The 21,151-nt window shown below is 35.3% G+C and overlaps 2 protein-coding genes across 3 annotated transcripts; one reads left to right on the forward strand and one right to left on the reverse strand.

Annotated features, from left to right (window-relative positions):
* Nucleotides 1-183: 183 nt before the first annotated feature.
* LOC116163676 (60S ribosomal protein L30) lies at nt 184-922 on the reverse strand. The gene is made up of 3 exons (XM_031477740.1): nt 802-922; nt 541-660; nt 184-490 (listed from the first exon to the last, which is right to left on the reverse strand). Exons 2-3 carry the CDS (start codon nt 646-648, stop codon nt 245-247), a joined length of 354 nt encoding a protein of 117 aa, XP_031333600.1. The 5' UTR covers nt 649-660; nt 802-922; the 3' UTR covers nt 184-244.
* A 1,201-nt stretch (nt 923-2,123) lies between these two features.
* LOC116163779 (chromatin assembly factor 1 subunit A-B) lies at nt 2,124-15,043 on the forward strand. 2 transcript variants are annotated; one of them, XM_031477895.1, is made up of 3 exons: nt 2,124-2,450; nt 2,800-2,939; nt 13,295-15,043. In XM_031477895.1, exons 1-3 carry the CDS (start codon nt 2,331-2,333, stop codon nt 14,997-14,999), a joined length of 1,965 nt encoding a protein of 654 aa, XP_031333755.1. In that variant the 5' UTR covers nt 2,124-2,330; the 3' UTR covers nt 15,000-15,043. The 2 variants fall into 2 exon arrangements, with proteins under 2 accessions (XP_031333755.1, XP_031333756.1); XM_031477896.1 differs by lacking the exon at nt 2,124-2,450 and adding an exon at nt 2,500-2,657.
* Nucleotides 15,044-21,151: the final 6,108 nt, after the last annotated feature.

A 21,151-nucleotide genomic window follows, 5' to 3' on the forward strand; every position in this document is an offset into this window, starting at 1 on the left:
TTGTCTCAACAATTGCCATGGATTTTACGCTACACTTAGGCCAAGGTCTGCTTAAATTTGTTAGTTCAAACGGTCATAGGTAGACTACAACAGAAAACTATGGCCCTTCTGTACCTTTGTATGATTTCTTTACAATGTATTAAGGTTTTCTGAAATTTATTGGCTATATTGTTTTGTACAAAATTCAAGTTTCCTTTATATTTTATTTATTAAAGAAATTAAATACAAATGAAACATTTAATAATTATTGAGACGCCGCCGCCTCTCCTGTGGGCATCGATCTGATAATATCGGAATCTCCAGGGTCCGTAATGGACATTACACATGTCCTGAAATATTTACCGCATGCCGTTCCCAACTCGACATTATTACCGGAATAGTGATGGACACCGGTTTTGGCCAACATTGCGTAATATTCGATTTCTGACTTACGTAGTGGTGGTGAGTTGTTGGCTATAATTACGAGTTTCGCCTTTCCTTGTCGCAATGTCTACAAAATATAGGTTTTAACGTGTCTTGCAGCGCAACATTTTAGTATACCTTCAAGGTTTGCTTATAGCCTAAGCAATACTTTCCCGATTTCATTACCAGCGCCAATCTACTGTTGATGCTTTCGATTGCCTTTTTCTGTTTCTTTTGGGCGACCATGATGGAGAATCTCTGCAACGATATTTTGAGGTTATAAATACGCAAAATTCATTAAACGAAAATCTGTCTTAGACAAATGTAAAGTGAACTCGAATATTATGTGCAAAATTATAAATGATGTATATATCGCTCTTAATTTTTAAAATTAATTACCTGATGGGATCAACACGTGTAGATCGAAAACTATGCACTTCTAAGGGAATTTTAATTTTAAAGTGACGTTTATCGATGATGTTGGCAGTACTGTTTACTTCCTGTATCTGGCGCGCGAAGGTTTAAACGCCCTAAGCATATGTACAGAGTGTCCCAAAAAGTTTTGTGAAAAGGTTATCATCTTATATTTCACAAAAAAAAAGTATACTTGATAAAACATTTGCTGGAATATAGGGAAAATCAAAACGCACCTAGTGCATTTTTTTGCGCCTGAGCGATTCCATTACTACGTAAACGGTTCAGCGAAGATAATATGTAATTCATCCTTTCTCCTAAAGCCTAATTAATTAAAAGGAACGATGTCAGACTTACCAGTTTAAACGATATTGCTTGGTCGTACGAATCCCGACCTAGCATTGGTACTACTTCCTTCCCTTTAGAAGTTCTGGGAAAATTCTGCCTAATCCCGAAGATTTAAATGGTTGTAACCAGGCATTGATGTATTGTGATGCTATTTTTGGCTACTATACAGATCCTAGGCTTTTCTGCGGATGAACCATGAAAGCACTACTAACTACGGAACTAATCACAACAATAGTTTCTGCTTCATATCATTTTTTTTCTCTTTGAGTTGGGCTATATCACGCCTACGCATTTTGACCCTTGAATCTATTGTGCGTGCCCCAGTGTCTTACTCCGAGAGATGCATGAGCTTGTTAAAAACAACCTGAGGACCCTCTCCGGCCTCCCTGATCTGCGGAGGTGCTGTTGCAATCTCGCCCACAGGTCTAGATGTGATCTCTGTCTCTTCCTCCTCGAAGCAGAGACTACATGTATTCCCCTCGGGTACCCCGCTTCTGTTGAAATGATATCTCAAGGGACAGTGTTCCGTGTGCATGATCTTAGTTCTGCTGCTCAAAATCGTATGCGTTTTAATTTGTTTAAATAACTGTCTACAGAGGCGCATTTCAACTGTTAAAAGATCTATCGCATAAACAAAAGCGCGTAACCATTGTTTAAATACTTTATATTTAAAACAATGGCGTAACTAACCATTAAAAAATGTTTATTTTTATTTATTTATGTAAATAAAATAAATAAATAAAATGCAACCAACAGCTTTTACGTCAATAATAGGCTACAGGACATATAATTATGACAAATTAGTTAACATATAATATATAAAAGAAGGACGAACCGTCTCAAAACTGCCAAATGGTCCAAATGTCGCATCTTTATTTTCTTCTAATGATCGATTCACCCTGTACAGTTATCTATACGTAAAGAGAGTAAAAAGTGCGATATTGCAACATCGCAACAAAAACGAGTGGGAAAGCGTCCATAACAGAAAGGCCGCGTTAGAAATTTTCTTTGACCTAAATTAAATCTTTATTTACTGCCAGTTTCCCAAAAGTTTATTTTGATTCGTGTGAAACAATATTGAGTGTAGTGTGATTAAATTTTCTTTCATGATTTGAAATTTTGCATCGAGGTCGACGACTTCACTATTCGACCAATAGGTTGGATCGATGTTTGGTTTGTCGCTTCCTTGTCAGTTAATTCAAGGCCCAGCTATACGCACTTGGAATTGTGTCGCGCATTTCGCTAATCTCCTTTGGTGTAAATTTAATTATACTGCAAATCCAATAGTAAGTTTATTTCCAAGTTTTTTTTTCCATCTCCTTGTTCGCGTCTGACCTCTATTGAAAAGTTTGTAATTCAACTGGAATGCTCACACGCTTTATCTATTAATGGCGCCTTAAACTGCCAACATAAAATGGCGATCTCGTAAAAACTTCCATTCCACATTTTCGCCTTTTATACACTTGATTGACGTACAAACGTCATATATAAAGGTATTTTTAAAATAAATGTATTGTTGCCATAGTTATTTGTTGAATTAACACCAATTAGTAATTGTACAGCTTTCTGTTCAGAAATGAAAGCATTTTGTAATAAAATCCTTCAAGGAGGTAGATCTAATCGAGCTTGTTGCAGATGCCTCGTTCCCGAAGACGTCACCATTCTCGGTCTCGTACAAGATCACGTTCCCGATCTCATTCTTGCGATAGGGACAGGGACACGAAACGTAGAAAGATCGAAAATTACGATAGCCCACAGCATAAGCGATCTGACAGGTTGGTGTAAATCAAGTATTTTAACATAATTGGCTCGTTTTATGCGGTTTTAATGCGGCAACAAGTAGGTAGTAACTAAAGACTACGTGCGGTTTTGATATTACGTTAATATAAAATTGTCGGTTATGTCCAGCACATAACAAATTTGCCGGGTCTTATTACAGGTTGTGTTAAAAGCATAAAGCAATTATCTATTCAGAGCGTGTTTCAGAAATAGATACGCTTTGATGTTTATCTAGGTGTTCAAGGTAGCGATGTGTCTTAACTAACGAGGAACGATTTTCTTGTCTTGTCTTCCAACATTTGTACTACAGAGTGGAATTGCACATACTTACATAGCAGATCTTTAAGATCAGTTACAGACATGCAGATATCGATTACTAGAATTTTGTTTAATTATGGATTCAAGATGCCTTATAGTACTGTACAATAGTAAATGTGAGTATTGCACAAAAGAACTGTGCAGAAATGATTTCAGAAGAGCTATGAGAAAATTACTGCTCACCAAATCCGAAAACGAAATTCATAAAGTATCAACTCAGGAATGGCATTTGGCTTTCAGACTAAGGGATGGAGGAATAACACGATAGTATGAATATAATGCCGGAATCTCAAAAGTTCTACGATATTTCATTGGAGCGATTTATAAAAGGAACCTGAACAGCCGACAATTAGTGGAAAGATAAGCTGTGCTAACAACGCTTTCAAAAATTTGAAATTAAGAATTGAATGTTTAAAAACTTCATTCACAACAGCAGATAATGGTGCGGATGTTAAAATTTGATATCTGAGTATTGAAAAACTTTCAAGAACTACTGCACTTGTTAACGTTTGTGTAACCCCATGAAATCGGGGGTTGGCCGATTCTACTAAAAGCTAGTATAAACTGGAAATTTCAGAAGAATGTTCTTGTAAGGTGCTCGAGAATTTATGGGAAATTTCCGGTGTGTGACTGTGAATATTTTCGAAATATTGCAAAATTTGTTTAGAAATATTGGTGACTCAACAGTAGTCATTTGTTTTAAAATATCTTTTCAAATAAAGTTACAAAAAGAAATACTTTTTTTCTTTTATCTTTGAGTGTATTCAGAATTCCTTCACTTCCTAAGGAGCATTACATTGGTGCCCAAAATACGCAACTTTGCCTCCATTTGGTCGACTTGGTCTCTGTTATGGTTTCCAAGATCTCAATGGTCACCTTTGGATTTAGAGTAAAAATGAATTTTTGTTTGTTCAAAGATCTCTTGGTAGCGATTCATCCTGTAACAACATGGTATGTGTTTTTTTAGTCCAATGAATCAGGTTGGTACAGCAGTGTTGGATGAAACTTTGCCTACATAAACATAAAGGCAGTTCATGTCTTGAAATTCCTCATTGTGGATTGTGTGATTTTTATCTAACAGAAAGTAAGGTTGCTAATAAAATAAAATAAATGAAAATTTACAAATTTCGTTTTTTGGCAAACGCCTTGAAAATTATTGTTTGTGCAACCTAGGAAACTACTCATTGTATACTACATTATGTGAATTTTTTTAAAAAGAAAGTTACCTAAAGATAGTTTTGGAAATTATTTTCAGGCTTCTACGATGGCCACTAGGAGGCGTAATGGTCATTTTGAATTTGCTATGGACTTTTCTCAAAATTTTCTTTTATTAAAATAGAACCCAAACCAAGCCTTAGTTATTATTCTAAACAACTTTTCTTAATTACAGTTTGCCGTGTTACTGGTCGAATTGGCACTTTACCTCAACATAAAATTATTTTTTTCTCAATTGTCACGGCCATCTTTGATTTTAAAAAATAAAAATGTCCTTGCCAAGGATGTTTATCTCAAATCTTAGAAACAGTGATCCGAAAAGTTTTTTTACTACGCCACTGGATTGTATGTAAAAATATCTAAAGTAGTTTTTATCTTTTCTATCTTGCATGGCTTATATGGTAATTGATAATGTTCCAAAAAGTCAAGCTTTTCATTTTCACCCTGTATATCAAAAACAAACATAGCTAGACTGATACTATTTGTGGTATTAAAGGTTTCTCTATCTTTAAAAACAGCCGAGATACACTGCAGTCTTGATCAAAATAGGACACATTACATTATGAAACGCTCTGTATAAAAACTAGTAAAATTTTGAAATTTGTTCGAAGAATTTGAATTTATGTTGCACACCTTGCAACATAAAATTGATGCACAAAATTATTTTATTCGAATGAATAAATTTAAAAATATTTTGATTTAAATTTTAAAGACAAAAAAAACTTCAAAACCTCACTGAGGATGGTTTTTTAACCGAATTCGATCGCCATAGAAAAAATAGTCAATAAAATGTTACTACTATTCTATTTATTTATTACAACATAAGTAACGTTTCCCAATGGAGAATTTCATCAATAATATTGTGAGAAATTGTTAAAAACTGTCAAATTTCAAGACTGGGGCCTGGGAGCGGAGCGTCCTCTTTGATGTGTCTTATCACGGTCATACATTTTTAATTAACACATGTTGCAGTTTTTCTTTTGCGATTTCTGACAGTAGTTGGTCTCTTATTCTAAAATTTTAAATTTTTTTTCCGGCATCCTCGGAGTTTGTGTATTTTTGATTTCCAATTCTTTCATAGTCCATGTTTGATTTCCATCACATCAATAAATCTTTAACTCTACGTTTAGGGCGAATTTTTTTAGTTAGAATTTATTTCGCACGATCGTGAAATCCTGAATGTACCTACCCGACGCGCATCTCATCATCTTTTAGTCTTGGCATACAGGGTTTGCCCCAAAAGTAATGAGCTTTTTTTAAAAAAAAAATGGATTTTTTGGTCAAACAACATCTTCATACTCTTCATAATACTCTTCTCCTGGTCTATATACCTTTGCCAATGTACTCTCCATGCTCCATCGTATGCCCTCTGGAACTCGCTTTTCGGAATGCCCTTAAGGCACTTCGTCATGGTTTTTTAAATGCTCTACGATGTCTCAGATGCTTTCCTTTCAGCTCCCTTTTCACCCTTAGGAACAAGATGAAGTCTGTCGGGGGTATATGGGGCTGTGGCACCGTTGAAAGACCAATTGTGACAGATAGGAATTGACAACGAATGCGGTGTGTCTCTGTGCGTTGTCATGGTGGAGACTGGACTCCAATCAGATATGGATGACTCTGCGATTGAGTCTTTTGAAACTTCTTTGTAGAAGTCCTTGTTGACGGTCTGCCTAGGTGGTACAAACTCATGGTGTACGATTCCCTTAGCGACTTGCTCATTCTTGCTTTCTTGGGACGGGGTAAGGTTGTGGCCCACTCTGCATTTTCCTCTCCATGACTCATACCTTATAATGATGTCAGGGAAATTTGGGTCCAATGGCGTAGCAAAAAAAATTTAGACCACAGTTTCTAGGATTTGATTCAAAGTTGGTATTTTCTAAATGCAACGTCCTGTATATTTTAACGTCTATTTTTTGCTTTCTCTTTCCTGATTAGTTGATTAGATTGATGTATCACAACGTATATTTTTTTATATAATTATGTAAGTACATAATATTTCTTTGTAAAAATGGTATTTCCGTTAAATAAATAAATAAATAAATAAATATGTATTATCATAGTTTTCAAAATTTTGAAATATGTTATACCAACAGCAATTGTTATTGATTGGCATCACCTGCCTTAATTATTATGCATACAATAAACAAAACAAAATCTCCATAGATACATGGCTAGGGTTGCCATCCGTCCGGGTTTCCCCGGATTTGTCCTAGTTTAGGGGGCGTCCGGGCGGGGTTTCATCGGTAGTCCGGGTTTTAGGCTACTGAGATATCTACGAGTTTCTGTCAAAACAAGATAAACTTTTAAGGCGCCAATCAGCTTTGGTTACAATTTTTTAAAACACCGAATCCTCATTAACTTGGAGTTATTGAAAATTGTCTGGTGCTTTTTTGCATTCCTGCTCATAATACCAGCTTTGAAAGAATATTTTCACTAGTGGCATAACAGTGGACCAAAGAAAGGAATTTTTCCAATACCTACATTGTTTTCTTGAATTTAATCCCAAATTTTTGTACATTAACAGGTAATTTTAATCCCTAGAGATTAATAAAGTTTTAATCCCTCATTTTTGTTTTGTGGAAAAATGGATTTAAATCGATTGGTATTGGAAAAAAATAGTATAAGCAACACTGGATTAAACTAGTTTTTGCTCCCTTAAAAATATTAAAAAAATCTTTCAGACCACATTAGCGCCATCTGCCGTTATCCGTCTGATTTTGAAATGGTAACAATATAAACTAAAGGCAATAAGCTCCCCCACCACTCTGGCAGCGCGCTCTTAAACCATTCTCTCAGGAAAAACTCTTTTTAATCCCTTGTTCCTTTTTACTATTATTGAATTTGAAACAGTCTAGTCAGTGATAAAAATAAAGTAGAATTTCAAAGACTATTTCTTTAGACAATATTTTTTCTAAAATTCAATTGATATGTCCGGGTTTATAATCCCTAAATCCGGGGTTTTCACGCTTCCTGTCCTAGTTGGCAGAGTTTTGAGATGGCAACCCTATACATGGCCTACTATTTAAAAACAGTTAAAAAAATAAGGTTTTTATGGCTAACATTAAAAAATATATGTTGTGATATGTCAATGTAATCAGGAAAAAGAATGTAAAGCCATACGTTAAGATATACAGGGTGTTGCATTTAGAAAATACCAAGATACTGACCTTTGATTAAATTTCAGAAACTGTGTTTTTTACTACGTCACTGGTTTCTACGTAAAAATATCTAAAACAGGCAGTTTTTACGTATTTTCTATCAGAGTAGTAAGTTAGGTAACATCTCAAAAAGTCAAAAAGTTTTCATTTTCACCCTGTATCTAGGAAACGAACGTGGCTAGAGATTGATTCTGTTCGTGGTATTAAGTTTCACAAAAAAAATTGCACATAATGACAAAAAGCGTAAGTTTCCGTCTTTAAAAACAGCTGAGATATACTAGTCTCAACCAAAATAGGACACACTGTGCATATGATTTATCTTTGTGTGATACATAAAAGTCTTAGCGTGTGGATGGATATTTTGTAATAACCATTTGCATTTCAAAAATTGCTCATCTAATGCTATTTTTAGTGCTTAAATTGAACTTGTTTGTTTATGGTAATATATGAAAATGAGCTCTGTATCAACATGTTTCGTAGGATACTGTCGGTTTTGAGAAAAATGTATGCAATATATATGAATGAACAAAAATGGTCAGTAATTATTTTGGAAGATTGTTAGGTATGTAGGCTATCGAGACATGCTCGGGTTTTATTTGTGTCGAAACTGTAAGTATGTGAAAATATCTCGGGATTCGCGAAGTGATTTGGGAAAGGTTGTAATCACATGCAGGAAATGTTTTTTGCATTTATGTATCTCCAACATTTCCATTCAAAACATGCAACATTTACTGAACATTTTCAAAAATTGTTCATATATATTTAGACAATTTTTCATTTTCAAAATTTTGATATTTCCAAAATATTTTCGCAATTTTTCCCCATAATTTACTATAATTCGTTTCAAAAACAAGTCAAAAACAGATTCTGTACAAAAAATGACACATACTGTGTGTGATATTGTTTGCACTGTCCAACAAATAAGGTTACCGATGGATCTGATCTAAAATTTGACGTCGAAGTTGTCTTTGCAAAATTGAGATTGTGAGCCTACCAAGATTCCATGAATGGGGGACGCATCACTTCTATCATTCTGTTTTGTAAGGTTATGTTTGTTTGTGTGTTTACAACATTGAACTATATACCTACTCGTAACTGGAAGGGAAACAAGCATATTACTAGTGAAGCCAGACGAGTGGTAGTATCTTTATCTCTCTCACACTAGTAACATTAAATTCATTGACATAATTTTTCTATTTCACTTAAATTCATACAGTTGTATTTTCTGCTTCTATCAGGTGTGCTAATAAACAAACTGCGCACGATCCAGTTACATTGTTATAGTTCAATGGTTTATGGCCAACTTCGACGTCGAATTGATTCTTGCATCACAGTAGGCTGTCAACAAAAGATTATCTTATGGCCGTTTGCACCCACAAATTTAAGCAGAGCTTAGGTTAAGCATAGCTTAAAATCCATGGCAACCATTGTCTCAATATCATTGCCATGGATTTTAAGTTACACTTAAGCTAAGCTCTGCTTTTATTGGTCGGTGCAAATGGCCATTAGTCATGTTGAAGTGACAATGTATTCGTGAGTTGTCGCATGTACAAATGTCACTAAATGACATTTCAACCGTCATAGAAGTGTCTTGGTGGACTGTAAGAAGCGTTTTAGAGCAAGAACAGAAGGGACAACGATCTGCAAAGGTGTACAGATGGTTCAAGGGTAGCTTGTCATTGAAAACTGCGATAGATTCTGACATATCCTGTGTGTGCTCCATGAGAAAATTGGGAAAGGTACATAGTACGAAAAATTGTAAAAGAATATTGTGGGGATGAAGTTATGATGACGAACCACATCCGAGACCTGCAAGTCAAACGATACCACCAGATTTTGAATTTTCTTAAGCGGAAAAATCACGTGATACCATTCACGGATGGAAGCAGTTGATTTCGTATCCAATTCATGATCCCTCCTGGTAAAGCGAAAAGTACATAAGGCATCCTGCCTGTGTTATAGTTTTTGGATCGGGTAGCTTCGAATGGTAAAAAGATGAACACTAAAGATGAACCGCAGTGTTCATTCCAGAAGTGAATTCAGAAGTGTATATGAGTATGTTCTTCCATGGGAGTGTAAGGTAATACGGACCAGATCCGAATGTGGCACTGCACCAAGACGGGGCTCCATGCCATACCTCAAACTGCACACAGAAGTCGCTGCAAGAACATCTGCTGTTCTGTGCGAAAGATATGTGGCCACTCCTGCTCTGATCTTAATCCACTGGCACGTCATTGTTCCAGACGTTGACTCATATCTAGAGACAAATGAATCTGAACTATGTATATCTTTAAAACCTGTTGCACTTTCTGGTGACAAGACCTTAATTGCCGCAAATGGGAATTCAATTGATTATTAGTATTGATTTAGATGTTAATAAACATGTATATCCTTTTTCTAAATAAATTGAAAAAAATCACCGTTCAATGGTGGAAACACTATCACGTTCTTGTAAATAGGTTGTCAGTACCTGAATAAACCAATTATGTAAAAAGATGTATATAGTTGTTCAATGAAATTGCTAATGAATCTAATTGCTAGTCATCCCACATACTGATGCCTACTTGGCGCTTGGTATCGACCCTCCCCTTTTCAATGGGTAATATCGCTGGTTGAAATGATCGTATATGGTAAGTAGTGACGTTCAATGTACTTGTATGAAAAAGGGCGTTGTACTTCACAGAAACAAAGCCTCCCACATTTTGTCTGGATTTTCTTCACTCAGACCTTTGATTCTCTTTTAAGTCCTTATAATTCATTAACCTTGTCGTATTTTCAGTCGACCTTCCTTAATTATTTCACTTTCACCATACGATATTATTAGTTTACATTTTGAGAACATGTTTTGTTATTGTAGGTGTTGCGGTATTTAATCGTTTTTACGCGTTTTATAATGATTATAATATTAGTTTCTCTCTTGTTGACCAACCGACACAAGCGAGTTTAAATAATGTTGCATGTTTCAATTTTACTTTTCACATTGTTATAAATTAATTATTGCCGTGGAACACGTTTACGTAATCGAACTAGAAATCAAGCGAAATGAGCTATGTGACCATCGCTTTTATTTTATCACATCGGTAATTAACGCTTAAAAAATTCCACGTTAATTATTAATAATTGATCTTTTGAAATTATAAGAATATCCTGTTCTTTCATTCTTCTGTGGGTACAGGAAAAGTTGTGGTTTGAACTTTTGGGGTAAATTTGTTTTATCCTAAGCTAGCTGATGTAAAAAAATCTGCTTGATGGACGGAGCATACTGTAGCGATAAATTAGCAACAAATTGCTATTAGATTTATAACAAAATGCGCCGGTGAGAGTGCAAAGCTAATGGACATAAATTTCCGTACCCGAATCCGGATTCCACATGGAGTCAAGCCACTCCCGCTAAATGTTGACCAATTTAAGAGACCAGTTTCACAAACCACAAAATTATAAAAACCCGAAAATTCAAAAATCGCATGCCACTAGATTTTAATAATATTGATCAAAACGCAATGACAAGTGGTTGCGTGTGTTACGGGATTTAAATATTGGACCAATAAAAACTGTTCATTTAAATATGAAATAAACCTTCTGTCCGATTACTATTAAGGGTGCCTTGAGATCTGAAGTGATTATTTTGCGAGACAACCTTATATGGACGGCCTGCTGCTCTTATTTTTGACGAAATTAACAACGGAGACCATTGGTAACATGTTTGTTTGGTTGGTGAATGTTAAAAAAGGAACGAAGTGTGCTCCCAAATTAATTACGTTTTCGAATTCAGCAGTTGCATAATCGTTTACCATATACAGCTAATGATTTTAATTATTATACTCGCTCGAGCTGTAACAGTTTAATTGAAAAATTTGTTAATTGTAATTATTACAAATTTAAGCGGTTCGCAATTAAATAGTGCGCGATTAATGTTCATTTCCGCATTTCTTATTGTTGCTAAAATTATCTTGGCGCGTATAAGATTTCTTCTTGAAAGTTAAATTGTTTCATAGTTGAATAAACGTAATTAGTTTGTAGGTTGAGGTCTTGGTTCAACGGGGTTATTGTTTTGGTGCGAAGTGAATCATGGTTGAGAAATTTCGGCCTTTTTTTGGACGAATAAAAAAGAATTTTTTGCAAACTACTCGTCGAAGGTAGGCTAAGAACTCCTCCCTTTTGGTCACTTTCACTGGTGGGGTTCAAGAGTAATGCTAATGGTTCTCTGGTGCGAGTAACGCGACCACGGCTTTAGTCGTGTTAACGCTCTTCTATTGTCTTATCGGCGTGTGCCTCAAGTGAATTTTATACCCATTGTGATTGCGTTCGTATTTCTTGTTCGTGAGTCATCAAGGTCGCGAGTTTAGATTGAAAATTAATTCGTGAAAAGGAGAACAAAGTGACAACCGTTCATTTTACTCGTTTTTTCAGTTTTTAGTCAGATTTTGTTTTAAAGGTTAACGTCTTCCGATGTAATAATATACAATCGCCTACGTTTGGACAAATTAGGAAGTTGAAATTCGACATTGAAAATTGCGGGCAAAACTCGAATGTAACGCCCCCAAAGAAATTCCTTTAATTTATCTCTGCAACAATGAAACAGTATTTTTCTACAGTAACTGTTTAACGTTCGTGCTCCAATTAATTTAGTGTAATAAGTGTTAAAATGTCGACTGTCTGCAAACCGGTCGCGGTTTTTCAAAATTCAAAAAACCAATTTTCGAATAATTACTAACCTTGTCCTAAATAATTGAAGCACACTGTGAGGTCTTCAGTGTTATTGCAGCCACAATCCCTTTTATGGGTAGTCAATGATTATTATTACTGTCGGGTTTTTTTTTGTTCTATTCGTATGGGTTTTAATAATGTTCTTATTCGTACTTGTTTTTCGATCAAATAAATGGCGCGAATTATGTGTGCGTTGCCAAAGTGAAAGTGCTTTGTATCAAATGATCTAAAATAAGTCGGAAACGAGATTTACATAATATTCGGGAATAAAATGGTTACGCCGGGCTTCTGCTACAATGCGATGCATTACGAATTTTCTCAGACTCAAAATAGACTTCTACCAACATTACACGAAATGTCCAGATTACGGATACAATGTTCTGAAGAACCTCCCCACGATGTTCCTGTTATATACGTTGCAATGGCCAGTTGGATACCAAAATGCAACATGTATCAGTATAAGTATGTCAAAGTCGTTTTGATTTTACTTGAAATGCGATCACTATTTATTACGTCTGAATTATATCGGTTGTAAATTTTCAATGAAATTCATTGCGCCAAATGGTAATGCACCCAACGGAAAATCGCCTACTTTCTTAAACTAATTCTACCAGACATTTAATTAATATTCTACACATGTTCTGCACACATGTGTAAACAAATGCTGCATCCATCGAATACCAGTTTTTTGTCCGAATATGGAAGTGAATGTTTACATCATTTTTAGTGCCATTTTTATGTTAATTTGTTTTAATTATGGCGGAGATCCCCCTCAGACCGAAATACAAACATGCGCTTAATTTCATACAAAATTTCTTAACCCAGGTAGGTGACGTGTCAATATTATCTTAGTCGGTGTGATCGTTTATTTTGTTTCATGATTTTATTTTGGTCTCTGGATGATCATGTGTGGATCAGAATACCGATCTTCATCATGCGATCTGTTTTTCCAGCCCAGAAGATGGCCCCCAGCCGGAAGTTGTGGAAAGTCCAAAAGACCAAAATCAATCGATCGATTCCGCCGAGCAAAATTCGCCGCAACGAGAATCCGATAACAGATCGGATAGGGAAAAATCGTCCGCCACCTCCGTCGGAACGCCTACGGCGAAGGTTTCGAAAACTCCCAAAAAACCACTCACTCCGAAGCAGCTGCAAAAGCAAATGGAAAAGACAGAAAAACTAAAAGAACGCGAGAGACTCAAAGAGGAAAAACTGAAAGTATTACAAGAAAAGAAAAAATTGAAACAGGAAGAGAACGAAAAACGCATTAAAGAGAAACTCGAAAAGCTAGAACAAAAACAAAAGGAAATAGAGGAGCGGCAGAAAAATCGAGACCTAAAAGAAGAAAAACGAAAGAAAGAACGCGAAGAGAAAGATCTCAAGCGTAAAGAGAGAGAAGAAAAAGAAGAGCAAAGACGGCGGGAGCAAGATGAAAAAAACAAAGAAAAGCAAAAGATCGAAGAAAAAAAACAGAAGGCCGCGACGGCATTTGTCAGTTTCTTCACTAAGAAAAACGATCCTTCTCAAAGTGAGGAACGAAAACTAGAGAAAGTGAGCACCTCCACTTTTATGCCGTTTGAGATCAAGTCCGATATGAGAGTAGCACCGATTTGTCGTGTTTCCTTAGATGCGAATCAAAAAAATTACATCCTGGAAACGCTAACGACGCAATTGGAACGTACTTACCTGGACGAATTGAGATCTGGCAGAAAACCACGCAAATCCTCCAGAACGTGGCCCTTTACAGAATCCGATCGACAGGACAACGACGTAGTAGTAGTAGAGGAGGTAGTTCCAGGCGAAAGCATCGAAGAGCAACCGAAACTCCCCGAAAAACAAAGAGCCAAATTTCTCAAATTTGACGGCAATCGCCGGCCCGCCTACTTCGGTACGTGGAGAAAAACCAGCGCGCTTATCAAACCTCGTCGTCCTTTCGCCATCGACACTACACTTTTCGACTACGACGTAGATTCAGACGAAGAATGGGAAGAAGAAGATTCGGGCGAGTCCCTCCAAGGATCCGACGATGATAAAGAGAACGAATCCGGAAATGAATATGAGGAAGATAACGACTTTTTCGTGCCTCACGGTCATTTAAGCGACGACGAAATGAACGATCAGGAAGACGCAGTTTCTCCCGAGGCCCATAAGGCGAAACTAAAACTGCTAAAGTCCGAATTTGAAGCGGAAATGCGTAGTAAGACTGAAAAGATCAAGCCTCGTGTGATAGGTTGCATTTGGTATAATAAAGATGGAAGTAACGTCGATCCCGCTATCGACGCATTTTTGAAACCCCTCTCGATTATTTCCAATGGTCAAATTGCAATTAAGAAAAGAAGTAAACTTACATCTATCGTGCCGGTGAGAAGATCGTTTATGCCAGGTAAGGAGTTAAGTGTGAAGTTTGTTCCCGACTTTTTAAAGTGGATACACGGAAGTACGAAGAATTCTAAGGCGTTGGTTGAAGACTTCCTAAATTCTTTAGAAAAGCAGGAAGTTAATGTGGAAGTGTCTAAAACTAGCTTAGTGAAACAATTGAAAAAACTTGCGGTGTGGACGCGTTGCCCCGAAGGTGGGCCAGTTCTGAAGAAGTATTGTTGGTTCGTTCATAAAACAGTCGGTGAAGAATACAATGTTGATTTACCTATTCCTAATTAAGATGTATTCGTTAGCTTTGTTTATAATAAATAATATTATACTCCTCTTTTTTTTTAATGCTAATAAAGTTTGGTGGTACCTACCTAACCTTACAATAACAAAAAGGGTGCATCTAAATTTTTTGCAGTAGCGGCAAGACTCATAGATCTCGCGTGTTTGACCGCGGAAGCAGCAACGAGCGGAGATACAAAAGGAGCAAGAAACGCTCGCCCGGCTCTCGCCGACGTCACAGACATCGCCATGATAGATCGCTGTCGAGAAGGAAACACAGTCGGCGGTCTTACTCCACGGACCAGGTCAGTGTGATCCCTGTCTAAGTCTACTATGACTTCCGGGTGTGGTATGAGATTTTATTTACATTTTATTGTCATTCCTTTATTTTGACATGATGTATTTAACTGTTTATTTGATTATGGGCCAATTACTATTACCATTTCAAGATACGTTCCACGTTTATGTGCACTTGTAGTTAGGAAATTTTATTAATATATCTCAAAACGTGAAAGTATTAAAGAGTGACTATTTCAGATACAAATTGGTAAGTACTTCCATTTAAATCTACTGCAAATAAGTACTAACGTCTCGTTTTATAAATAATGATTTAAAGAATAATCAATGACTAAAAATATTAGCCACCTATGATTACAAGGTAATGTATAATTATCTTTATTACACTAATTGTCAAGATTAATTTTTTCGCCGTCTACGAACAAACCAACATTTTTCAATTATTTATGTTCCAACAAGAATTGCTAAATCGTAGTCTTTTGACTTTGAAACAACGCAATATAGCAATATAGGAACAACTGCAAGCGTATGAAGAGAACTACATTTTCTACACAGCTGATGTTACAAACTAGATCAGATTTCAATAAAAAAAATAATTTTTGAAAAAAGTCGAAATCGCATTTTTTAATTTATTTTTTGGATGGAGTCTAAAAATGGAATAAAGTGGCATTTCCTTGGCGACTTGATGGGATCGATATTTCTTTTATTTTTCCAGATTTGAAAAAATAGTCAAATTTGATGGCTTATTGACATTTCCGGCATTACTTTCGTTTAAATAAGTTTTCTTTTTCAAATGCAATGTTTTTTTAAGATCTTTGAAACGAGCAATCAATTTACCGTGTGATAACATAGCATATGCATACGGTTGATCTACAAAGAAATGAATTTGTGATCCACTATTTTGAAAACTTATGAAATCTAGCATGCCGTGTGCTGTCAGGATTTGCGGTGTCTATAATGTTACATGGGGAAATTGTATTGTGCAAAAGTAAATCTTTAACACGGAACATTGAGCAAGTTGATGTACGTCTTTTCTGTGTCACACAACAGACATCGCGCATCATAACCGCACACGGCATGCTAGATTTCATAAGTTTTCCAAATCTTCGTTCCACAAAAGCGAAAGTTGAAGGCTATGGCCACTTTTCCACAACTAAATAATTAAAAAATGTGCTTCCTTTTTTTCCATTTTTAATTGTCCACCAGGAACACTCTGGAAGTAACCTTGTGTGCTTGAAATGTACTTGGTGTGAAAACAATGAAAACGGATCATCTTCAAGCCATAGCTAAAATATATACAATGAGTGAATTGGTTTTATGAAATATATAAAAAATTCCGTCGGGTTTAGGTAGTTGTATATAAACCTCTCGCCAGGAAAGATTGCCGGTCACAAAACACTTGATCACGGTCTACAATCTATGTTTTTCTAAAGATGTGAGGGACTTCCGGAATAGTATCATGTTAATGTTGAACAAACATACATTGTAGATCGACACAAGGTGTGCTGTGACTGGCAATCTTTCCTGGCAAGAGTTATAATAATATAATAATATATTTATTGGTGGTGTATATAGACATACAGTGAGTTTTTTTTTACATGCGAACATAGGAGTTTGCATGCAATAATTTCCCTATGTTCGATTTTAAAAAAAACATCAATCTATGAGGTGTGCGCGGTTCACATTTCCAAATCGCGCAACTTGTGTGTCTATGAAAAGCAACTCTATAGTCTTTATGATGAAGAGCACTCGGTAAGATTTTTTTAAAGAAGCCTTGTGAGGCCATAGCAACTTTAGGATACATTTTTCTTAAGCTTACAATAACTTGACCTCACAGGCCACGCACTGACACCACAACTCGTTGTGAACCAACCTTCAATTATTTGTAGGTCATGTGCACCTGGTATTCTACTAATTTGATCTATTCAATACATAAATGAAGAAAATAAATACCGAAAACAATTACAATAAATGTTCGAAGTGTCCTTGACATTCTAAGTAATAACCTAACCGATTTCGTAATTAAATTGGACGGTGGTATTTTTAAAAATGTGACAGCTGTCAATTGTATCTACTACTCATTTGAACTACTCAATAGATTGATGTGTTTTTTTTTTAATCGAACATTGCATGCAAACTCCTATGTTCGCATTTAAAAAATATTCACTGTATGCATGTTCTTCCACACGTCAAAGTAAGATAGAAAATGCAAATATAGTTCATACTACATTGTTAAAATTAAACTTGCAGAAGTCTTCAATACTGTAGGTAGAATGCGTTGCTGATCAATATACTTTTCATCTTGGCACTGAACTCCTTCTCTTCCAGATCTCTCAATGTATTGGGTAGCACATTGTAGCGTGTTTTGATATAATAGTGGACGTCTCTTCCTTATAAATGTATGGTGGAGGTTTTTGAAATTGTATATGTAACAATGATTAGAACATTAGAAACATTTTTATATATTTCATAAGGCGACTACACTCGATTGTATATATTTTAGCTATGGCCTGTGAAGATGACAATATACAAAAAAATCGAAATCGATCGCTTATAAGAAACTTAAGCAATAAACACTTTCTTTGCAAACTATTAAATATGTTTCCTTGAAAATGATATGTTTCATTATCTAGCATGAAAATGATATAATTTGTCTACATATTCAACTTTAACTTTATTGTCTCACTCAAAAAAAATACATTAAATTAATAGAAAATTTGAGGCGAAGTTCAGCTTTGAAGTAATTCTTCTTAGCTGCTCTTACACTTAACCTCGTTGGTGGCATACTAAAAATGTACAAATACAGCTTTAAACTTAAACTTACTATAACATAATCATCATGGAGAAAAAAAAAAAAACAAATACGAGAGAGAGATGGAAATGTTTGCTTTTATGTGTTCGACTTTGTAGCACTAGTAGTTAGGTGTTCTTTTACTTTCTTCTGAAACCTGAATAAAGGTAACAACTTGAGATTATCAGAGAGATCGTTGTAATAATGTGCAATGTATATTCATATACCGCCGAAAGTAAAATGCACACGTACTTTTTGTTTTCCACTTGTAGTATTAACTTAAGCATAGTCAACGACTGTCAAACATTTTCTTAATGACCTTGGCAGTATCTCGCTTTTTTTATGGGTAAGTATAGGTATAGTACACTTTTGAAATCCGTGAGATATTGCTTGACTTGACATTGCCTGAAGTGCCAATTATTCAAATTCAACACTTGTCATGTGATGTACTATATAATTCAGACATGTCAAACACATTTATCATCAAGGGCAATTTTTAAGGTTTTCACATATAGCTGCGGGCCGCATCATAAAAGAATCCACATTAAGAAAATTTTGATTTTTTATTATTAACATAAAAAGTATACAAAGTAATACAATAAAAAAAAATACAAATAATTATATAAATCAGTCTACTTCTTTTATATATTTTTACGTAGAATCCAGTAGCGTAGTAAAAAAAATTTGGACCGCCGTTTTCTGAGATTTGACCCAAAGTTGGTATTTTGTAAATGCAACACCCTGTATATCTTAACGTCAATTTTTTGCATTCTTTTTCCTGGTTGCATGGATCACATGGTGATCTCCGAAACCATAGAAGATGGACGATGGTCAAATTAGGGAAAAGTTGAGCAATTAAACAGTTATTGTTATGCTGTAAAGAAAAGCAGGAAATTCCGATTACTTCCGACATATGCTAGAAAAACCGAATTTACAGAGACAAAACAAATAGAAACGACTTTCTCATTGCCACTCTCTGAGCTCCACAAGACACCGTTCAGAGATTTTCAATACATTTCGGAGTATTTTTAGCGTGTTTTTGAAAAAAAATAGTGCTTAATAATTATATTCACTTTGACTGCAAAGTATTTTAAGTATAACTCTCGAAGGATTCATCGCAGAATGCTCGGGTTTAAAGCATTAGATTCGTGTCACAATTCTTTGCATGCAGATTATATTTCAACGCTAATAATATCTCGATCCGTCGCACAAAAGTAGCTCGACGCATCGAGTACTTTTGTTTTTATATAGCCCGTGCAGTACACAGTGTATTGTGTAGAATTTTTTATTACGAATACAGTGATGAAGGCACACAAAAAAAACAAAAGTTGGAAACTGTTGGTTTTAACAGGATGGTGCAACCACGCACAACATCATAATCGTACGAGAATATCTATCGGACTTATTTTACATTTTCCAAGAAATTTGTCGGATAGGTATTCTGGCACGAATAGAGCGTTATACGCGAATACACCATCCTGTTGAAACCAACAGTTTTCAACAATTGTTTTTTTTTTGTGTGTCATCTGCGTTCATAATAAAAAATGCTACACAGTACAGTTATCTACTTTTTTTATAGGCCATAAAAAAGATAAAGTTGATGATTTCTCCTAAACAAAACGTATTGAATATCTATTTTTTTGAATCTGTTCAAATAACATCAGAAAAAAAGAAAAACGAAATTGGCAAATTTCGATTTTTCTGGCTAATCTTTGGAAGTAATCTGAATTTTCTGGTTGTCTTTACTGAACAGTAAGAACTGGTTCACTATTGGGATCTCCGTAAAGGTGAGAAATACAGTGTAGGTTACTCTTTGTGCCTTCAAAAACGTTTTTGAAATTTTTGAAAAATCTTCGAAAATAAAACCGAAAAAGTGAAAATGTCAAATTTCGTTTTCATTTTTCCAACTGTTTAAGACATGGACCATTCCCGTTAGCACATTCCATGGGCACTTTTTTTCGGAGAATTTGATTCTGTTTTCAGAATGTCCATAGCACGCTAGATGCAGAAGCTACAGACTACTACTATGTTATTTCTTATGAACGCCACATGAGATAGAGGACAAAAAAGAAATTCATTTGAATGCATCGCCGTCATAGTCATGTTGATTCAGCACGATCTAGTTAGCCGTGGGTGTTTGTTGACAAATAAATAAATGTAAAACATTTGATTTTGTAGTTTTTCTTGTAAATTTGTGTAAAAGTATAGTCATTATTTTTTTTTGTCCTCTATCCCATGCCGTAAAAATCTAATATGGCACCCATTAGAAATAAGAAAGTAATAGCAGTGAATGTTAGTAGTTTGTAGCTTCTACATCTCGGGTGCTATGGAAATTCTGAAAACAATCAGATTCTCCGAAAAAAAGTGCCCATGGAAGGTGCTAACGGAAACCATCCATTTCCAACCGTTTAAACTAGGGAAAATGAAAATGAAATTTGACATTTCTGACATTTTCAGATTTTTCCAAAAAACAAAAGGGAAATTTTGCCCCCATTTAACCTACACGAATTTGAACCATTGGTATTATCGGCCGCCTTAGTTACCATGGATACAATAAAAAAACAATCGGCTAGTCGCGTGTTTGACATGGCTGTAATGTAATGGTATAAAAGTTATACATTTTTATCTCGATTTTTATCAAATACACAGTAGTAAAGCAGAACATTTTTTATTAGCCGAGGAATGTTTTTAAAATTAAAAAATACACTTACTAAAATCAAAAAAGTGTGCCACAAAGTAAAAACCACAGTTGAAATGCATTCATTTTAATACCATTAACGCTCGTTAGGTGCCAAGTTCATAAGGGCGCTTCTCATGTGTTTGGAACTACTTAGATGCTAATTTTACCTAGTCCCATACTGACAACAATACTTAGATTTAATAATATATAATAATTAAATATGTCGAATATACATGTCAAATGTATACAATAGATGCATATGTCTTCTGTAATCCTGCAAAACTTCTTGAGTCACGCCACCTCTCGTAATTACGACGAGACTTCATTTCAATAAAAAATTAGAAGTTACAAATACATAAAGAGAAAAGAAATTTGAATATTTTGAGTTTTGAT

The sequence above is a fragment of the Photinus pyralis genome, unplaced genomic scaffold (genome assembly GCF_008802855.1).
Source record: "Photinus pyralis isolate 1611_PpyrPB1 unplaced genomic scaffold, Ppyr1.3 Ppyr1.4_LG2, whole genome shotgun sequence".
NCBI lineage: Eukaryota > Metazoa > Arthropoda > Insecta > Coleoptera > Lampyridae > Photinus > Photinus pyralis.